The sequence below is a fragment of the Antechinus flavipes genome, chromosome 1 (genome assembly GCF_016432865.1).
Source record: "Antechinus flavipes isolate AdamAnt ecotype Samford, QLD, Australia chromosome 1, AdamAnt_v2, whole genome shotgun sequence".
In the NCBI taxonomy this organism is placed as follows: domain Eukaryota; kingdom Metazoa; phylum Chordata; class Mammalia; order Dasyuromorphia; family Dasyuridae; genus Antechinus; species Antechinus flavipes.
The window spans coordinates 345367180-345386605 of record NC_067398.1 but is presented as its reverse complement, the minus strand read 5'-3'; the positions used below and the strand labels follow the sequence as shown (position 1 = coordinate 345386605).

General features: G+C 32.1%; 1 protein-coding gene across 1 annotated transcript in view; it reads right to left on the bottom strand.

Moving 5' to 3' along the window:
* Positions 1-7960: 7960 nt before the first annotated feature.
* GOLPH3 (golgi phosphoprotein 3) overlaps positions 7961-19426 on the bottom strand; it is a 38077-nt gene continuing 26611 nt past the window's right edge. The window contains exon 4 of the mRNA XM_051969555.1: positions 7961-9937. Coding sequence (XP_051825515.1) covers positions 9513-9937 — 425 coding nt within the window. The 3' untranslated portion in view covers positions 7961-9512. The remainder of the gene's footprint in view (positions 9938-19426) is intronic.

Sequence of the window (19426 nt, the reverse complement as noted above, 5' to 3'; positions counted from 1 at the left end):
AGAAAGATCTACCTATCTACTTCCTAACTGAGAAGTAATAAATTAATAGGCAGAATGAGCAACACATTATTAAATGTGGGGGGATGCACTACAGAGAACAGAAGGAAATCCTCAGGATAATTTTCAAAGTAACATAATTATTATTTGTGTTTAAAGCAAACAATACAAAACAGATTTAGTTTCATGTAGAATCCTATTTTGGTGTTATGGCATACACATAGAAATGGTCATTTAATGGTATTTAAATTCAGAGTAAAATAATTTTAAGTAAGATGTAATTTTTTTGTATGTTTTAATATTTTTGTTTTCCCCAGTTATATGTAAAACAATTTTACATGTTTTTAAAATGTTGAGTTCTAGATTCTCCGCTTTCCTCCCTACACACACCCAATGAGGTCCACATGAAGTTGTGCAAAACATTTCCATAAGCCATGTTGCAAAACATAAGTCTACCCCGCCTCTCCAAAAAAACACCTTCAAGAGGAAAAAAAAAAGAAAAGTATGCTTCAGTCTGTATTCAGACATAATCTTTCTCTGGGGATAGCATTTTTTATCATGACTTTCAGAGTAGTCTTGGATCATTGTATTGCTGAGAAAAGCAAAGGCATTCACAGCTAATACTTTTTTTTTTTTTTTAAAGAAAATCTCTTGGGATTCATCCTTAGTAATGGTTTTGTTAGATCAAAGGATGTGCATGATTTTATAGCCCTGTGGGCATAAATCATATCTTTTGATCATTTATCTATTGGGGAATGGCTTTATTATTTTTTCATAAGTGACTCAATTCCCCATACATTTGAGAAATAAGGCCTTCATCAGAGAAACTTGCTTCAGAATTCTTTTCAAAATTATTATTGTCTATTCTGTTTATTCTATTCTTTCACCTTGCCCTCCTATGAAATGTTTTGTGCCTGGCCAGCCCCTCCCTCCTCAAATCCCCTTTCCCCTCCTATTTTCTGCAATTTTAACTCTGTAACCAGTATACATGATTAAAATTACTTCCTGCAGGGTAACATAGCTTTCTATACCCATACTGAAGGTGTTTCCAATTTGAGCCAATTCTGATGAGAGTAAGGTTTACTCACTCCCTCTCCCCTTTACCTCTTAAGCCACACACCCTACCTCTCCCTTTCATTTTCTCCTAACACCTTTTTCCCTTCATAATCAGCTCACACCTGTGTCCCCTGTGTATATATATACTCCTTCTAACTGCAATAATAAAGTTATGAATTACAAGTATCATCTTCCCATGTAGGAATGTAAACAGATAAACTTCATTAAGTTATGATTTCTCTTTCCTAATCACCTCCTTATATTTCTCCAGAGTTCTGTATTTGAAAACCAAATTTTCAATTCAGTCCTGGTCACAAGTCCATCACAAATGCTTGGAAGTTCTCAATTTCATTTAATGTCCACCTTTTCCTGTGAAGGATTATGCTGTTTTGTTGGGTAATTAATTCTTGGTTGTAATCCTAGATCCATTATTCTCCAGAATGTCATGTTCCAAGTTCTCTGATCCTTTAATGCAGAAGGTGGTAGATCTTGTGTTACCTATCTTTTTGTGGTTTTTCTGATGTCTAAAAATTGTTCAGAGTAATTATTTAAAGGTATTTGAGGGAGAACTCATGTAAGGCCCTACCTTCACTCCACTATCTCTATATTAGGAACTCTTAAGAACTATATTTCTAACAGGGCAGTTAGAGTATTCTTAGGCAGAGAGTATGAGTATAACTTGATTTAGATGTGATGACATAAAAAAATTAAAAGGTAGAAAAAAAGGATTGTGCTGAGAAGAAAAGGGGAGGCAAAATAGTGTAAAATACATCCTATGAAGAAGACACAAAAAAGCTAGAGAAAGAGGGAATAATCCAGGGAAAGAAGGAGGGAGGAGGTGAGTGTTGTTTGAATCCTACCTCTCATTGGATTTGGTTTAAAGCAAGAACATTCAACCCCAACAACAATTAAGACTAGACCTCAAATCCTCCAGCAGAACTAGTAAATTCTAAATCTTGTTATCTCAAAGACAAGGGTGAAATGGAAATCAAAGATGGTTGACTGAAGTGAGCATTTTTCTGAGCTCTGCCAAGATATCCCTCTAAAAAACCTGAATTTTGAACAGAATAACCAACAAAACATCAGTTTTATTTTTCCAGCTCCAAGGGAGATCTATGAACAATGGGGTAAGGTTGGGTGGAAGCTCATTGTGACAGAAGTAGCACTAGCTGTGGGCTGATGGTAATAGCAGCAGCACTTATAGTGAATAGGGACAGTAAGGGAACTGAAAATGAGATTTTAGAGGCTATTTCTGCTAGCACTAAATGAAGACTGGATATAATTTGGCAACTCTATCAGCTATTACCCATTTCCAGGTCTCAGTTCTGAGGCAGAAAGGAGTAGATGTAGTCTGAGTAATGGTCAGAGCACAGACCACTCTCTTGGACACACTACTCTAGAATCACTGAAAAATTACAGGCCCCCCAAACCTAACTATAAAAGCAGCAGGTACATAAAAGCTTATAACTCAGGATAATTACCTCCAGAAGCGACAAGAACCCAATTCTAAAGTTCAAAGTCAAGAAATAGATTGCAAAAATGACCAAACAGCAAGAAAAGAACTTGATGATAAAAGGCTACTATGATAACAAGAGGTCAAGGCACAAATGTAGAAAACAATGATTTGAAAATGTCTATAATCAAAGCTTGAAAGAAAAATATATATGGGACATAAGCCCAAAAGAATTCTTAGAAAAACTAAAGAGATTTTTGAGGGGAAAAAATTCATATAAAAAAACAAATAAAAGCAGTAGAGCTAAAATTGAGTAAAGAAATAAGAGCAATACAATTATGAAGAGAATTATTCAATAAAGATAAAATTGGAGCAATTATGTTATCTTGTCCTATTTTAAGTCAACAAAACTGACACTCCAGATGAGCTGGATGAATATTTTAAAAATGGAATCTGCCCAGATTAACAGAAGAGGAAATAAAGTACTTAGATAGTCCTATTTTTAAAAGAAAATTCCTGTTACAAAGCCCTTCTAATTTCTTATTCTGCTTCTTCCAAAATCTCATTATCTTTTGAATGTTAATGGGTTACCTTCTCATGTAGAAATTGTCGTGATAAATTGGTGAATTAAAGGAAATATATTATGCTTTTAAAAACAATTTATAATTTAATAATTTATAATTAAAAAAAAAGAAATTGAATAATCCATCAATGAGCAGCCTAAGAAAAAATTTCCAAGACCAGATGGATTTACATTTGAATTCTACCAAACATTTGAGGAACAATTAATCCTAATACTATGTAAACTACTTGGGAAAAAATTAGGTAAATGAGTCCTACCCAAATTTCTTTTATGACATATGGCACGCTACCTAAACAAGAGAAAAAACAAGAGAAAGAAAACTATAGATAAATTTCATCAATGAACATCAATTATAGCAATATAACACAATGTTCATTGACTATGATCAGATTTACACTGATAATAAAAAAAACTGGCTCAATATTAGGAAAACTGTGAAATTAAGTAATCATATCAATAAAATAACAAAAACAAAAATCTTATATTATTAGATACATAAAAACACTGAAAAAACACAATACTCATTTCTATTAAAAAACACTAGCAAGCATAGGAATCAATGGAACATTTCATTTTTGTTTGAATATTTTATTTTCCCCCATTTACACATAAAAACAGAATTTTAACACTCATTAAAATTTTTTTTTCTCTAACCATCAAATTTTCTCTCTCCATATCTTACCATCCCCTTCCCTGAGACAGTAAGCAATTTGGTATGGGTTATACATATTCAATGATGCAAAACATATTACATTAGTCATGTTGTGAAAAAATAAATAAGATCTAAAGGAAAAAATACAGAAAGTGAAAAATAGTATGCTTTGATCAGAGCTTTTCTTAAAATAATAAGTAGTATCTAAATAAAACCAAGAGTAAACATTATGTCTAATGGGGATGAACTTGAAGCATTTCTAATAAGATCAGAAGTGTTAAAAAGGATGCCCATTGTCACTACTATCATTCAATTTTGTACTAGAAGCTTTAAGAAAAAGAAACTGAAGAAATAAAAATAAGCAATGAGGAAACAAAAATCTCACTCTGCAGATGATATGATGGTATACTTAGAAAATCCTAGAGAATCAGCTAAAAAACTAGCTGAAACAATGAACTTCAGCAAATTTGTAGTATATAAAACAAACCCACATAAATTATTAGGAATTACGTGAACACAATTACATAACACTTTTCACAGAAATAAGTAAATTATATATTAACTGTTCATGGGTAGAGATGGCCAATCTGTAAAATAAAACAAGAAACTTGTCTGTAAAATGAACTGGAGGAAACGGTAAATCACTCTAGTAGCTTTGCAAGAAACCCCAAATGGGATCATAGAGTTGGACTAAAATGACTAAACAAGAAAAGGGTTGGGCTAAAATAAAGCAATTCTATCTAATTTGCTTATTCAGTAGCATACCAAACTATTTAAGAATTATTTTATAGAGCTAGGAAAAATAGTAATAAAATTCATCCTGAAGAACAAAAGGTCAAGAATATCAAGGAAAGTTTAAAAATAAAAAATGAAGAAAGGCAGCCTAGCAGTACCAGATTTCAGAACATTTTAAAGAGGTAATCATCAAAACAATCTGGTCCTGGCTATGAAATAGAGCAGTGGATCAGTGGAATAGATTAGGCACACAATACACAGTAGCAAAGGATTATAGTAATCTAGGTGTTTGATAAACCCAGAGATCCAAACTTTTGAGGTAAGAATTCAATGACAAAAACTAGATATAGATCAGCATATCACACATAACAAGATAAGATCAAAATGTATAAACCACTTAGATATAAAGGATAATATTAGTAAATTAGAGAATATGGAAAAAAAAATGTGCCTATCAGATCTATGGATAAGTTAAGTTTATGGCCAAAACAAGCAATAGTAGAGAGTAAAATAGAAAAAGTTTGATTATATAAAATTTAGGTGTTTTCGCCTAGCAAACAAAACTATTGGAGTTAAAATTAGAAAGAAAATAGGAAACTGAGAACACATTTGTACAGCAAATTTCTCTGACAAAAGCCTTATTTTTCATATAGGGAACTGAACCAAATTTGTAAAAAATATAAACTCTTCCCCAGTTGATAAATGGCCAAAAGATATGAATATGTAGTTTTCAGAAGAAATCAAAGGTATTAAGTCATATAAAAAAATGTTCTAAATTACAGATTAGAGAAATCCAAACAATTCTGAGATACCACTTCACACCTATCAGATTGGCTAACATGACAGAAATAGAAAATGATAAATGACGGAGGGGATATGGAAAATTTGTGACACTAATGTCCTGTTGGTGAAGTTATAAACTAGTACAACCATTCTGGAGGACAATTTGGAACTATGCTCAGATATAAAACTCTGCACACCTTTTCACACATCAATACCACTACTAGGTCTATTTCCCAAAGAGATCAACGAGAAAATTACTTATTTGCACAAAAATATTTCTAGCAACTCTCTTTGTGGTGGCAAAGAATTGGAAATTGAGATGTTCATCAATTGAGGAATGGCTCAACAAGTTGTGCTATATGATTTTGATGGAATACTACTGTGCAAACCTGGAAATATTTTCAATAATGAACTCATGTCAGATGAAGTAAACAGAATCAGAAAAATATTGTATACAATAACAAGATTGTTGGATACTCTGATCAAGACAATCATACTAGTCAATTCCAAAGAATCCAAAATGAAAAAGAAGTTTACTTTCTTAAAGGGGTGAAAAGTAAGAGAATTTGGAATGAAAATTTAAAAAAAGACTGTTATATTTTATATATTAACTGGGAAAATCTAAATACATTTGAAATAACTTCAAAATAGAAAAGAATTAATGGTTTAGTAAAAGATGCACAAAAAATAGTGAACAAAATAATTCCTTAAAAAATCAGAATTGGCCAATGGCAAAAGAAGTACAAAGTGTCAGTGAGAAAAATAATTCTTTAAAAATAAAAATTGGTCAAGTGGAAGCTAATAACTCAGAAACATCAAGAAACAATAAAACAAAATCAGAGATTGGAAATAGTTCATCTGATAATTGAAAAGTGAAGCACATATATATGAAATGCAAAGGGATAATGATACATAAACAATGTCATTCAGCCAAATGGGGTTTTAACTCAACATTTATTCACAGTAGCTAATATTTGTAATGACTTAAGGTTTGCAAAACACTATTTTTTAGAATCATAGATTCAATAGTACTATATAACCTGGGAAGAGGTTCTCAATCACCTGCCTCGTGTTTCCACTCATCATCCCTAAAATTTCCCTGACTGAAACACCCTCTTCTAAGTCACCACTTTTGGCCTCTCCATTGTCCCCCCACTTTAGAATGTGAATTCCTTGAGGGAAAAAGCCTACTTTGCTCAGTTTTCATATTTGTATCTTAGAATAATGACTGGCAATTAAAAAGGAATTTTAAAATCTTTCTTTTTTACAGAAGATGAAACTTTTTATGAGTCTTAAAGAAAAAATATTCTAAAAGAATGTTTTTTTCCAAGTGATATTGGCTCCTTAGCAAGAGCCAAAAACAGAAGAAATAAACTGTAAGGAGGTCTTGTATAATAAAAAGAGCACCAGCTCTGGAATCTGAGGTGCTGGGTTACAATTTAATCAGATATTCACTATATGTGACTTTGGGCAGGTCATTTAAGTCTCCCTGGGTTTCAACTTCCACATCTGTAAAACTAAGGAGGTAGACTAGATGAACTCTAAGGTGCCTTAAGAGCACTAAAATTATGAATTTATACAATAATTAAGGCCGGCCTTAAGCCAAGAACAGCAATTATCCAGGCAACAGCAATATTTAAGAACTGTAATTTAATATTTGAGTCTCTGGCTCAATTTCAGTTCTATATTATTAGATCATGTTATTTCAAACACTAATATCTTCCCACATGTTCTACTAACTCAGATGACAAGCCTGAATTATCAGATGTATTTTTATACTCTTTGTTAAAATATTCTCAGATTATTTGATTCTCAGACCTATGGAACATCTACAAATCCATGACAGAATGCTTAACAACCACAGAGAGTAATAATTTCCACATATACTGATTCTGTCCCTCCTTCTCACAGGTAGCTTTATTTATTTTTCCAGGAAATAAAAGTGTTGGGACTTAGTAACCCTCTATGCCACTTTTTTTTTGATTTCAAAAATGAGTAATACTTGAATTCCAATTCAGGTACTCAACAAAAAAAATGATCCAGCAATACCAGGACTTCATATACTATGCTCTGGAATAATATCTTGGAAGATTATACTTCTCTATGCTTAGGAAAAAGCTCTTCATTATTTGCAGAAGACAATCAGATTCACCATGTCTGAGTACTTAAGACATTATCCTTCTAAAAGAATTCTTTAGAAATAACATAAACTTTATAAATAATCTCATTTTAAGGTTTTTTTTTAATGCAGCAAAGTGGTGAATTTTTCAAGATAATATTTATATAACATTTTAAAGATTATAAAGTGCTTTACAATTATTACTTCACTGGATCCTCACAACAACTATGAGAGGTAGGTGCTACTATTAATCTCACTGAAATTTGTTTCACAGATGCTAAGTATTTGAGGCTGGATTTTAATTCAGATCTTCCCAACTCCTGGCCCAGTACTCTGTGACTGTGGCATCTAGGTGCCTCAACACATAATTAAATACTGGCAATGGTGTTTAAATACTTATGAGGGAGCAAAATTTATCAATTTAGCACCTCAAACTTAACACTCTTAAGTAATGTGATCTTTGAGAAATGAAAACTATGTACTTATACATAAAAACAATTACAATTATACAATGTAAAAAGATATACTAATTTTTTTATGAATGAAACATCTGGAAAACAAAATTACAAATGACATGCTTGCTCTGGTTCAGGCACTTTCAAGATCATAGTTTATTTATTACTTCAGGTAAAAAGCTAGTATACAGATTAGGGATCCCTTAAATTTCAACTCTAGAATGATACACCATCTAGTATTTTTGCCCTCAATGTTAAACAAAATAATTCTAAACACCTGAAAGCCCCAATATTAGTATGTACTATGGTGATAAAAAAATTGATGTTTTATTTTTCAATGTTTAGTATTTACATTATGAAACCAATGGTGGGATGTATGATAAGTAATAACTAAACTTTATAAAGCCAAAGTTTATAATTTTACAATAATGAGCAAATCATCATAATTATAATATATAAAAAATGAAAACATAGAGCTTCCTGTTACAGAAATCTTAATCATCTGAGCTGTAGTCATTACTCGCTAACAATTTACATGCAACACCTGCTAGGATTGACATTTGCTTCCCACCTCCCCCACCCTGTCCCCCCAAAAAAGTGTTAAGTAGATAAATGACATTTAAGACACAAACGCTAACTTGCAGACAAAAGGGTTTTTTTTTGTTGTTTTTTTTTTTTTTCAAACTGTACTCAAGATCAGTACTGGTCACAAGCCTATTTCCAAACAAAAACTAAACAAACGGGATGACAAATGTCCAAAATATAGATGCATAGGCAGAGTACCATGAATGGCACAGCTCAGTAGATACTGGGAATCACACATACAAGTATCCATACACACACACATTCTTTCTTCCCCTTTAAGAGATCAAAGTTTTGATCAAATGGCAATGGTTGAAGCAAGGAGATGTACAGGTGTATAACTAATTAAATCCTGAAAAATACTTAGATGGAGAGAAATAGGATCAAGAGGAAGGGGCTGTTAATATACATTTCAAACTATATACAGAATATACTGGAATGCATATTTCATCCCAAACCTGCTATGTGAAACAACTGGACCATTAGACACAAGCTTTCATTTTGATTTTTAACTACTAAAACCATAGCATATGTATACAATAAGATTTACACTGGAAGCAAAATTTCAAGGGGGCATTTTACATTAAGTATTAATGTGCTGTTTTAATTTAAAAATAACTTTGCTAAGTATACATCTCAACTGAGGTCTATGTATAAAATGTCCTAATAGATACAGATATTTACCTTTGGTGAGTTAAAGGCCTTTATTGTGACTTCTGTCTGAACTGTACTGCAGAATGCTAGATACATACACATGTGGAACAACTCAAGATGAGGTAATCCAAAAGATGTGTATGTGGGAGTGGAGGTACTTTGAAAGTCAAAACATAGCAGAAACAAACAAAAATTTACATTAAGAATTGCAAGCAACTTGAGTCCAATAGTAAATGGAATGCCAATATGGCAGTATTTGTTTTTAATAACAGAAATAGGAAGAAGTCTCGTACCAGCAGAATCTTGCATACACACAACATACAGGAAAAGCCACCCATTGTTTCCATAAAACAAGATCCAATTCATATTGTGAGAAAGTACGAATTACAGAAAACAAGAAGTCAATAGAAGAGAAACAACATGAAAGAAGAGTCCAACAACAGTTATTTTGTAAAGGCTGCAACTACAGCCCACAGAACCTCATTTGTGTTGGCCTTCATACATTCAACTTCTGGGTCTAAATCCAGAAGCTGTCGCACTCTCTTTGTGGCTAGATCATACTGCTCATCCAGAAGAGGGGCAAAAGCGTTCTCAAGGACATCAGAAGCATGGGCAAGGTAAATAAGAGCCAGCAAGCGCTTGTCCATTCGATGAGGGTCATTCACCCATTTGTCAAGAACGGCTTCTTGTACTTTCTTGATGAGACGTTGCTTAATGTTGTTGTTGGTAAGCGGATGTGTGGTCATGTCAAAAAGGAGAAAGTTCTGCTTTTCTGTTGTCAGTACACCTTTTTCCACCAGGTTTTTAGCTAATCTTTCACGAACATTTCTTAATTGGTAGTGCAATTTTAGCGGATTCCAAGTTTCACCTAAATAAAAGATTTCAAAAATTAGAAAATAATTAAAAATTTTGATTAAACTCTGATAATGTACAAGAAAAATGACTTTAGTTAATTTGTTTTTCTAGAGTGGAATATCCAGTAAGCACTCTTCAAACCATAGAGCCAATACAGAAAACTACAAGTTTAATTTAGTATAAAAAGAATTAATTTTTTGGCATCGTTAAAAATACCAAAGTTAGTAAGACATACCTGAAAGCTAAATGAGAAAAATTTACTCTTTAAAAATCCATTTTTGGGAATGAAAGGAGTTGTTAAAAACAGAAATAAACAACAAAAAAACACCTTCCATTTTAAATCTATTCCCCAACTTATTTTAGAGTTGATGAATCTGAAAACAAGCTACTGTTGTTCTCAGTCACTGCCAGTCTGTGACGAAACATGCTAAAGTGAATATCTGGTCAAAGATGGATTTCTGATCATTTTAAATGCTGGAGGCTACATACATTTCCTTGTGGGAAACAAATCCAAAAATCATCTATCTAAACTGATAGAAAACTACAATGCTTCACTTAAAATCAGATAAGCTAATCTTATTGGCCTTTCTTTTCCGAAATAATTATAACACTTTGCAGATCTTTCATGGCACTTTCAAAATCTGAACAGTGCACTAAGAGTGAAGAAATTTGATATTTCTACTTGAGAACAAATACTATTTGTTTTCCTTATTTGAAGAGATAATTTCATGTATTTTATATATTTACATATATTTTATGATTTATTTTTAGTGAAAATTTTCAAATTTATAACAATTCCTGTCAATTTCCCTACTATTAAAAACAACAAATTTTTTTCAAGGCCATATTGGATATATAAATTGCTCTTAGCAAAGAATATAATCAATAAAATAAATGCAATTGTTTACAGCAGTACCTATTGTTAAAAAAGTCACATTTTAGCATTAAGAAACTAGCAGTTTACATCATCTATCAATATACAAGTTTAGCTCTACTGAATATGCAAACCATACTAATCAGAAATTTATAAGTTCCATGGAGTCCTAAGTAAAAGAGGGGAGGGAGAGAGAGACTGCAAATACTTCAAATGGGCTTGATTTTCAGAAATCAGATTCTCTGCCCACCCAATGAGAACCAAAAACAAAGCTCTAAAATCTCCATTTTATTACAAAGGGTCAAACTACTATTCATCACTGTTAACTTTTGATTTGTCTATGAAGGCAGCTCTATGTAGCCTAAAAGGGAGTATGAAGACTGAGTCATTCATATACAATATGTCTAGAAAAGGCATATCTTTCTAATAAAGTTTGACATTTTAAACAGTGCTCAAAGTACACAGCAAACATTTCCTAAGCAACATGTTAAATGATACTAACTTGGAAACTTAAAAAAAATTTCATGGTCCAATATGTAAATGATCAAATTCTATTTACATTAAGAGGGACATTTGGCATTTCTGTAGTACCCAAGATTTCTAGTATAAATTATCCAGCAATATTTAATATACAAGACTGAGAAAACTACAGTGTCTATAAAGGTCTATAAAAAGTTATCTGCTTTAATACTGTAGCTGCGAACCAGATCTGAGGATCTACTAATGTCCAATATAAGAGTGTCAGCAACATTCAAACTTTACTAAGCCTACCAATATTTTAAATGGGCTTTCCAATGGTGGTTATCTTTTAAAATGTGGATGAAAGTCATGGCATTAATTTGCACAATCTAATAATTACTTTGCAGTGTCAAATGATATTTTTACTTATAATAATATAAGCATAAAATTGGCAAATCCAGATTACATTCAATATTATTGCTAAGAGACACACACTGCTCACCCACTGATAATGCACATGCATGAAAATGTGTACTATAAAATTTAATATGCCTCATACTTTCTATTGGAAGGTACAATGATGTAAATCCTAAAAGTATGACCATTTTAGCCAAAAAACCAAAACAAACAAAAAACCAAAAAACTACCAGTGCAAAGATTGTACTGTAGGTAACTACTTCTTTGATATTTGGAGCTTATCATCTTTATTGTACCACTTTATACCAGAGCCATAATTTTTTAAGGTTTTGTTTTGAAAAACCTATGGAGACAGCAATCTTATCTTTAACAACAAACAATCTTTTCAGTATGTCATAAATAAAAAACAATGCCTGTAGCATTTGTTGGGAAAGACTTTTCCTTTTTTTCTTTTTAAATTAATTTCTTTCTGCTTACTTAGGAAGCAATGTTTAGTTTTTATTTTTGGAAATTTTAATAATGAATAATTTTTAGATAATTTTGGATATATCTTTAATTTGGAAAATTTAATAATTCTCTTAAGTAATTTCAGGCTTTTCTCTGCAACGATAGATTCTCATTAGGAATCCCTTGTTTGTTCATATATAAGTGTATGTGTAATATCAAATATATAATTTTAATCATATGTACTGGAGTAGCAGGGCTTAAGTTGCAATAAATTTTTTGCAGATCTAACAATGTTCTATTGCTTAATACACATTAATATTTGGGCATAAAGATTGTGCATATATCCAACAAGAAACTATAGTATTTAAATTAGTCAATCTAATGCTATAACTATTTTGAGGTGTCCAAATATAAAACAATTAAAGTGGTGTAATTTTCTTTAATTTAGCATGGTTTAAAATAAAGTGTCATGCAAGAACTTATGTTTAAAAACAAGCACAAACAGCAATATCACTTGGAAAAAAAAAAAAACCACCAAAAAAGAAAACCCTAGAAATGCCACTGTCAAAATTCATGAAAAAATATTATCCAGAAAGAATCAGGTCAAGTACTAAGGAACCACAATAAAGACTACATAAGGCCTAGAAGTGTCTATTATGAATGAGCATTCTTGGAATACAGTATTTTAAGCGGCTAAAATAGGTTTACAATGAAAAAATAACATCTTGCAAAGCTGAGCATAATCAATCCTACAGGCAAAAGAGGACTTCCAACCCATTTCTGGTAAGACTAAAGCTGAGGAGGAATCAAGTACTACAATCAAGAGAAATTCAAAAAGGTAAATTTATCTGAGCTACCAGAACTGTACAATGATGTGTTAGTAACACTCTACGAAGGGATGAGAAGCAAGTGTTTAATTTCATCAATGGATATTAAGGAAGCTAAATAACTGAAGTTGAGTACAGGAAAAAGAATCTAAAAGAAATATACTCGTATACAAGAGGAAAAAAAAAGTGAGTAGAAAGTTGCTTTATTCACAATTCAGTAAGAGAAAGTCTACAAATATAGAGGAAGGAGTTGGGGGGAAATCAATACCAGATAAACCTCACTCTCATCTGAAAAGAAAGGAGGATTGCTTGTGTACATGTACAACATAAACATACACACACACAGCTTGGTATAGAAACATCAAACATCATAGAAAAAGTGATGAGGACTATTAATGGGGTGGGTAGAAATTGGGAAAGAAAAATTAAAATAAGCAAATAACTAAAACATAAAAATACCTTAGATTGCTTTTAGACAATTGGGGTATGGCTGAAAAAATTTTAACATGTGAATGTAGTAGAATAATATTGCCCTGTAAGAAAAGAAAAGGAAGAAAACTTCAGAGAATCCTTCATAGTATGAATTAAATGGGAAAAATAACCATAATATGTTCTAGGAGGACAATAACATTGGAAAGAAAACTTAAAAACACTTAAAAACTCTCATCAATGATAGAGTGGGTGACCTACCTCCGGACAAACAGGTGAATGATGATGTTTTAGTCTTTCTTTTCTTTGTTTTTAATTAGGAACAATCTAGGAGTTTACTCAAACAACTTTAATACATAGAATAAAGCCTGAGAAGAAAAGCAAGGCAGTTTTAAAAGTAAAATGTAGTATTACATACTTTTTCAAAGCAAGAGGTATGAAAAAGAGAAACAGCTTCATATAGAATTCTCTCTTTTGAATCTGCTATGTATATAGAAATGTTCTCTTTCTTGAAGCTTAAAGTCGGAAGAAAAGAAGGAAGACAGGACACCGGACTATATCTATTAAGAGAAGAGTAGCAGAAATGTAAGGTGACAAAGCTTAATATTGACAGAATACAATATGAAAGAGGAGAGGGAGATTAGAGGGAAGTGTCAAAGCCTTATATTCAGCTTCATCAATTAGACAAAATGATGTGGCAAGTGTGATTAGACAGTAATGCAAATGAAAATGATCCAGTTTTTTTTTTTTAGTAGACCACAAAGCCAATATAAATCAAACAGTGTGAGCTGAGCCAAAAAAGTCAATGTAATTCTAGGCTACATTAAGAGAATTGTGGCATCTCAATCTGGGGACAGATCTGTCATATTCTCTACTCAGTTGACATTTAAAATACTGTGCTCTGTTCTGGGTACCACAACTTAAACAATATAATAGGATGTAATGTGTTCAGAAGAATGTGACCATAGTTTTGGAAGGACTAAGAAACAAGCTATAGTCAGTCCCTTTGGTTAAGGATCTACCCAGTTTTTCAAAACCCACTTAATGATCAAACAGCATAGAAAAAACCTAGGAGAAGAACCCTCTGGGACATCTTGAGAGCAGGTTGAAGGGAAGAAACATGCAAATCATCAAAGATGATACATAATCATAGAAAGAACTGTTTTTTAAAAATCCCAATTACATAATCAGTAGTTGGAATAATTTAATTCAACTCAACATTAAGTACCTGTTAGGTACTGTGAAATGAAGAAAAATTGACATAACATGTTCACAAATAATGAAAATTAAAGTCAGAATATGGTAAATCCATAGCAATGTAAATGTATCTAAGGACTAGAAGATTGAGAAAGGAATATTCATGTAATGGATAATACTTGACCTAAGACTTTAACAAAAGCACATTTCAGAAGGTTGAGATGAATAAAAAAAAAAAAAACATTTATATGGTGCTTACTACATATCAGTACTTGACAAATATTATCTCTTCCCAGTCTCACAACTACTCCTGGAGGTAGGTGCTAGTATAATCCCCTTTTTATAGATAAGGAAACTAAGATAAACAGAGGTAAAGCAACTTGCCTAGGGTGACACACACAGCTACTAAGTGTCTTGAGGCCAAATTTGAACTTTCTGGATCTTTCTAACTATATCTACTGTGCCACACATCTGCTAACATTGATTTCAGGTAAGGGTAAATGGCCTGTGCAAATGCAAAGAAGCAGAAGAGGATAGGTCAAATAACAGTTCAACTGAAACAAAAAGCATGTGAAGAGCTTGGATAAATGAAAACTGAAAAGACAGGCCTCAAAAGTCAGAATGACAGCTATTTTGTTTTTGGACAGATCTTAGTGGAATCCCTCTATCGATGCAGATTCGTGTCTATGTTGCCTGGGCACTGCAAGGTTACATGAATAACCCAGGGACATACAACTTCTCTATGTAACAGAGAAGGTCCCCAGGGGGATTTCTGGACCTCATATCTGCTTCAGAGTATGGAAAAAGATAAGACTGCTGGCCAGACAGAATTATTTTGAAAATAGAACAGCCCATAAAAGATTTTATTCCTAAAAAATATATAATAAGTTATTAGTACTACTTGATATACTTTCTTTCTAAGAAGAAATAAAAGTATCTTCTTTTTATCTTCTAACAGGAAACTGTTGCCAAAGGAGATACGGGGAAAAAAAAAAAAAAAAACATTGGCTTCCAGAAATGAAAAGGCAGATCAGTTGTTTTCTTAATCAGGGAGCTAGGATACCATTAGTTATGTACACTGAAGGTGACTGTGGGCCCAGTTTAGAAAAAATTTATTTCCACACCACTGAGGAGATCTTGCCTGGATAGTTTGGAAAGGGAGAAGCAGAAAGGATTTTCCTATCTCAATCCTACTAGTGTTAATCACACTATAAATAAAATCAAAAAATAGATTTATAAGCCCATAGTACCTTGAAGTCAAAAGGGTTTTAAAAGATATCCAAGCCAACCCAGAGCTGACAATCTCCTCTATACCATCACTGATAAGTGATCTGCTTTAAATATCTCCAGTGAGAGTTATACCACTTCATGAGGCAATCCGTTCCACTTCTGTAATAACCCAGTGATTAGGAAGTGGTGCTTTATATTACACCTAAATCTACTTCTTAATCTCATCTACTCATTGATCCTACTTTCTGTCTTCTGGAGCCAAAGTGAACAATCTAGTTTTCTTCCAATAAGACTTCTATTATACCCCTCTAGGAAAATACAACCATTAAGGATCCTATCTCTGATACTCACTATGACAGCTTTTCTACTCTGAGTAACAGAAGAAGAAAACATGGAGTCATTCCTAGAATATACTTGAACAGAAAGAGAATATAAATTTTTCATGAGGAAACTTAAAAGGGACACCTAGAACAAAGCTAAAAACTTTCTAAACATTTCAGTTAGAATCCTACTCTGACAGGAAAAACAACTCACATTATATAAAAGACCAAGTTTGGAAGAACTGTGAATCAATATTTGCATATTAAATTATTTTTAACAGTTTAACTTTAATAAATCATAATAAAACTTTTGTAAAGGAAAATTTTGCTCAAGTTATCTTTAGTAAATACATGAAATTTCATATAGTTGCAACCTATTGAGGTATACTGGTATCCCTTAAACAAAATGGGAGAAGATAGAATAAACCTATTCTACATAAGATGACACTTGTTAGGGCTTAAAATATTGGTAGGACTGGGAAAGTTCCATTAAGTAACTTAAAATTTCTGGCCAGTCTTTAAGAAGGTTTTCTTGAAACTATGTTAGACTTATAGTTTACTTCCTGATTTCCATGGGGAAAAAATTTTTTTAATCTACTCTGATTGACAGTGATTGTTACAGAATGGCTAGATATATGTGGCAGTCTGGTGACACCTTCTGACCAAACCACTTAACTGCAGGATAAAAAAAATGCAATGCATAATTTTTCAAAAACAAGTCTTTTTTCATGAATTTGTCTACATCAACTTCTGTATGCAAGCTACTTCTCTTTTTCAAAAGCCCATTATACACAAATCAATTAACAAATATTTATTATGGTTCCAGTATTAGACAAATTACAAAGGCAAAAAGCTTTTATTTTATCCAGATAAATAATGTATATATGTATACATGTATACATGTGTACACACACACACACACACACACATATAAAAAAGTCATTGCAACATGGGGGAGAGCATTAATAGCTTGGTATTAGCTTGGCATAATGAAAAAATCCCAATTGTAAGAAAGTCCTTGAGTTGACTTTAGAAAGAAACTAGGAATTACACCCTCGCCGTCCCCCCAAAGGAGTACATTCTAAATGCCAAAAAGACAGCCTGGATGTAGGAAATACAATTTCAAGTGTAAAGAATTTCAAAAGTCAGTTTAGCTGAACTATGTAGTATAAGTGAAAGGGATTAAATGAGATTAATTTGGAAAAGTTTCAAAGAACTAATTATTCTTAAGAGTTTCAGAATTGTTACCCTATGATTAGGAAAGAGATGAAAAAAATTCAAGTAGCCTACAGTTACTCATGGTATGATTCAACAGTATTATTTGATAACCTAATAATTACTGGCACATATAAAGGAGTTAGGTAATATTAAAAAATTATGTAAAGCACATTGTATGTATATATGGATATACATGTATGTGTATATATACACATTATTTTTAGTCAATATTTAATAATATAAGCCCTTTTTTCTGACATCCTAAAATATTCCTGTTTCACATATTGTTTCTTTAGTATAAAGCTTCTGTAAACAAAATGTGTCAGTAGGACACACAGACAAGACACTTAAATGGTTGTTACATCCAATTGTTGTCAAAGGCATGATAAGCAAAGAAAAACCATTCATCTTAAGTCAATGAAGTGAACCTTGACATAATTTATGTTAGCTTTGCTAAACAAAATCACTAATACTTATCTAGAAACCAAATAATGAATTTAGTTCTGCTATAATTTCAGCAATATATAGAATTTATGGAATTATTTCCATCTAAAAATTTCTAACAAGAAACTAACTCATGAAAAATAGCCTTGTGAAAATTGGTACTCTATTTTCGCTGCTTACTCAAACTGTAAAATTACAGAAACAGACATACACTTCCATAAGATTTAGAGTTGGAAAGAATCTCAACAGTCATCTAGTCCCACAAAGAAATCCCCATTCTGAGATAGGTGATAAGTAATTTATCTAGTTATTCTCTCCTTTATGACTTCAAGAGTGGAATTTCACATTTCCTTTTTGAACAGCTTTTAATTATTACAAAGTTCTTCCTGATATCAAGTCTAAATTAGACTTTTAAAAAAAAAAATAACTTCCCATTTATTGATTTGGTTTTGTTTTCTGGAGTCAAAAAGAACAAATCTAATCCCTTTTCCATAAGACAGTTCTTCCAATACTTGAAGACAGCATAATTTCAACTTTTGAGACTTCTCTTCTATAAGCTAAACATCCTCACTTCCCTAAAGTCTGATTGGACTCAGGACCCTGCATCAAAGTGACTGCTTATCAATAAGATTGTCATCTTCTGAATGCTTTTCAACTTCAACTGACTCTCACAACTAATACTCCAGATATAGTTTAATTAGGGTAAAAGTTATTTATGTGACAGTTCTCTTTTAGCAATCTTAGGAAACCTTTAGACCCTTTCTCAGAATGTTTTTAAATGCATAAAATAAAATAGACAGAACTGCAAAGGAACCCTGTTATAGGAAAATACAATTCATCAAAACAATGAAAAACAAATCCAAAAACTTCAAGTAAAAAAACTTGTGAATATGATAATAGTACAGGAGGACTATCACCTCCTTATTCCTGAAAGCTTTAGACACCTTAATGTAGCCAAATATCTCATAATTGTTTTGGTTTACACATCATACTGAACACACACATCACTAGATAAACTGCCACATTCATTCATATCTTTTCCTGTACTCGTAAAGCCGATTTTTAAATTCTATCCAAACTTTTCCCTTCAGTGTGTTAGCTGTCCCTCTGAGGTTAACATCATCTGTAAATCTCCAAAATATCCAGCATGTATCTTAACCAAGTCATTACTTGGATGTTAACAATAAGCATAAAATCAAACACATCTCTTGATTCCAGATAATTCTACAAGAAATTGAGAGATGTAGACTGCACAATAGTATAATGAAATAGATTTAAAAACTGGATGGTCAGGCCCAAAGAATAGTTAATAGCAGTTCTATGTAAACTTGGATTTGATAAGGACATAGATGCAAATTCATTACAAATGTGAGAGAGGAAGCTAACAGATTGACTGACAGACAGAATTAGAATTCAAAAAGATCTTTGTTAGGTGGCAATACAGAAATGAATCTAAAGTAAAAGTTTTGGGGAAATTTTATGATTTAAGTTTAAAAAAATCAATTTCTTGGGGGTGAGGGAGGGATGGAAGGAGGAAAAAGGGATAAAGTAAATAAGATGTGCAGCAGAAAACCAAAGAACAATTTACGAGAAAAAATGGACATTCATGAATATAATTTCTTCTATTAATGTATATACTT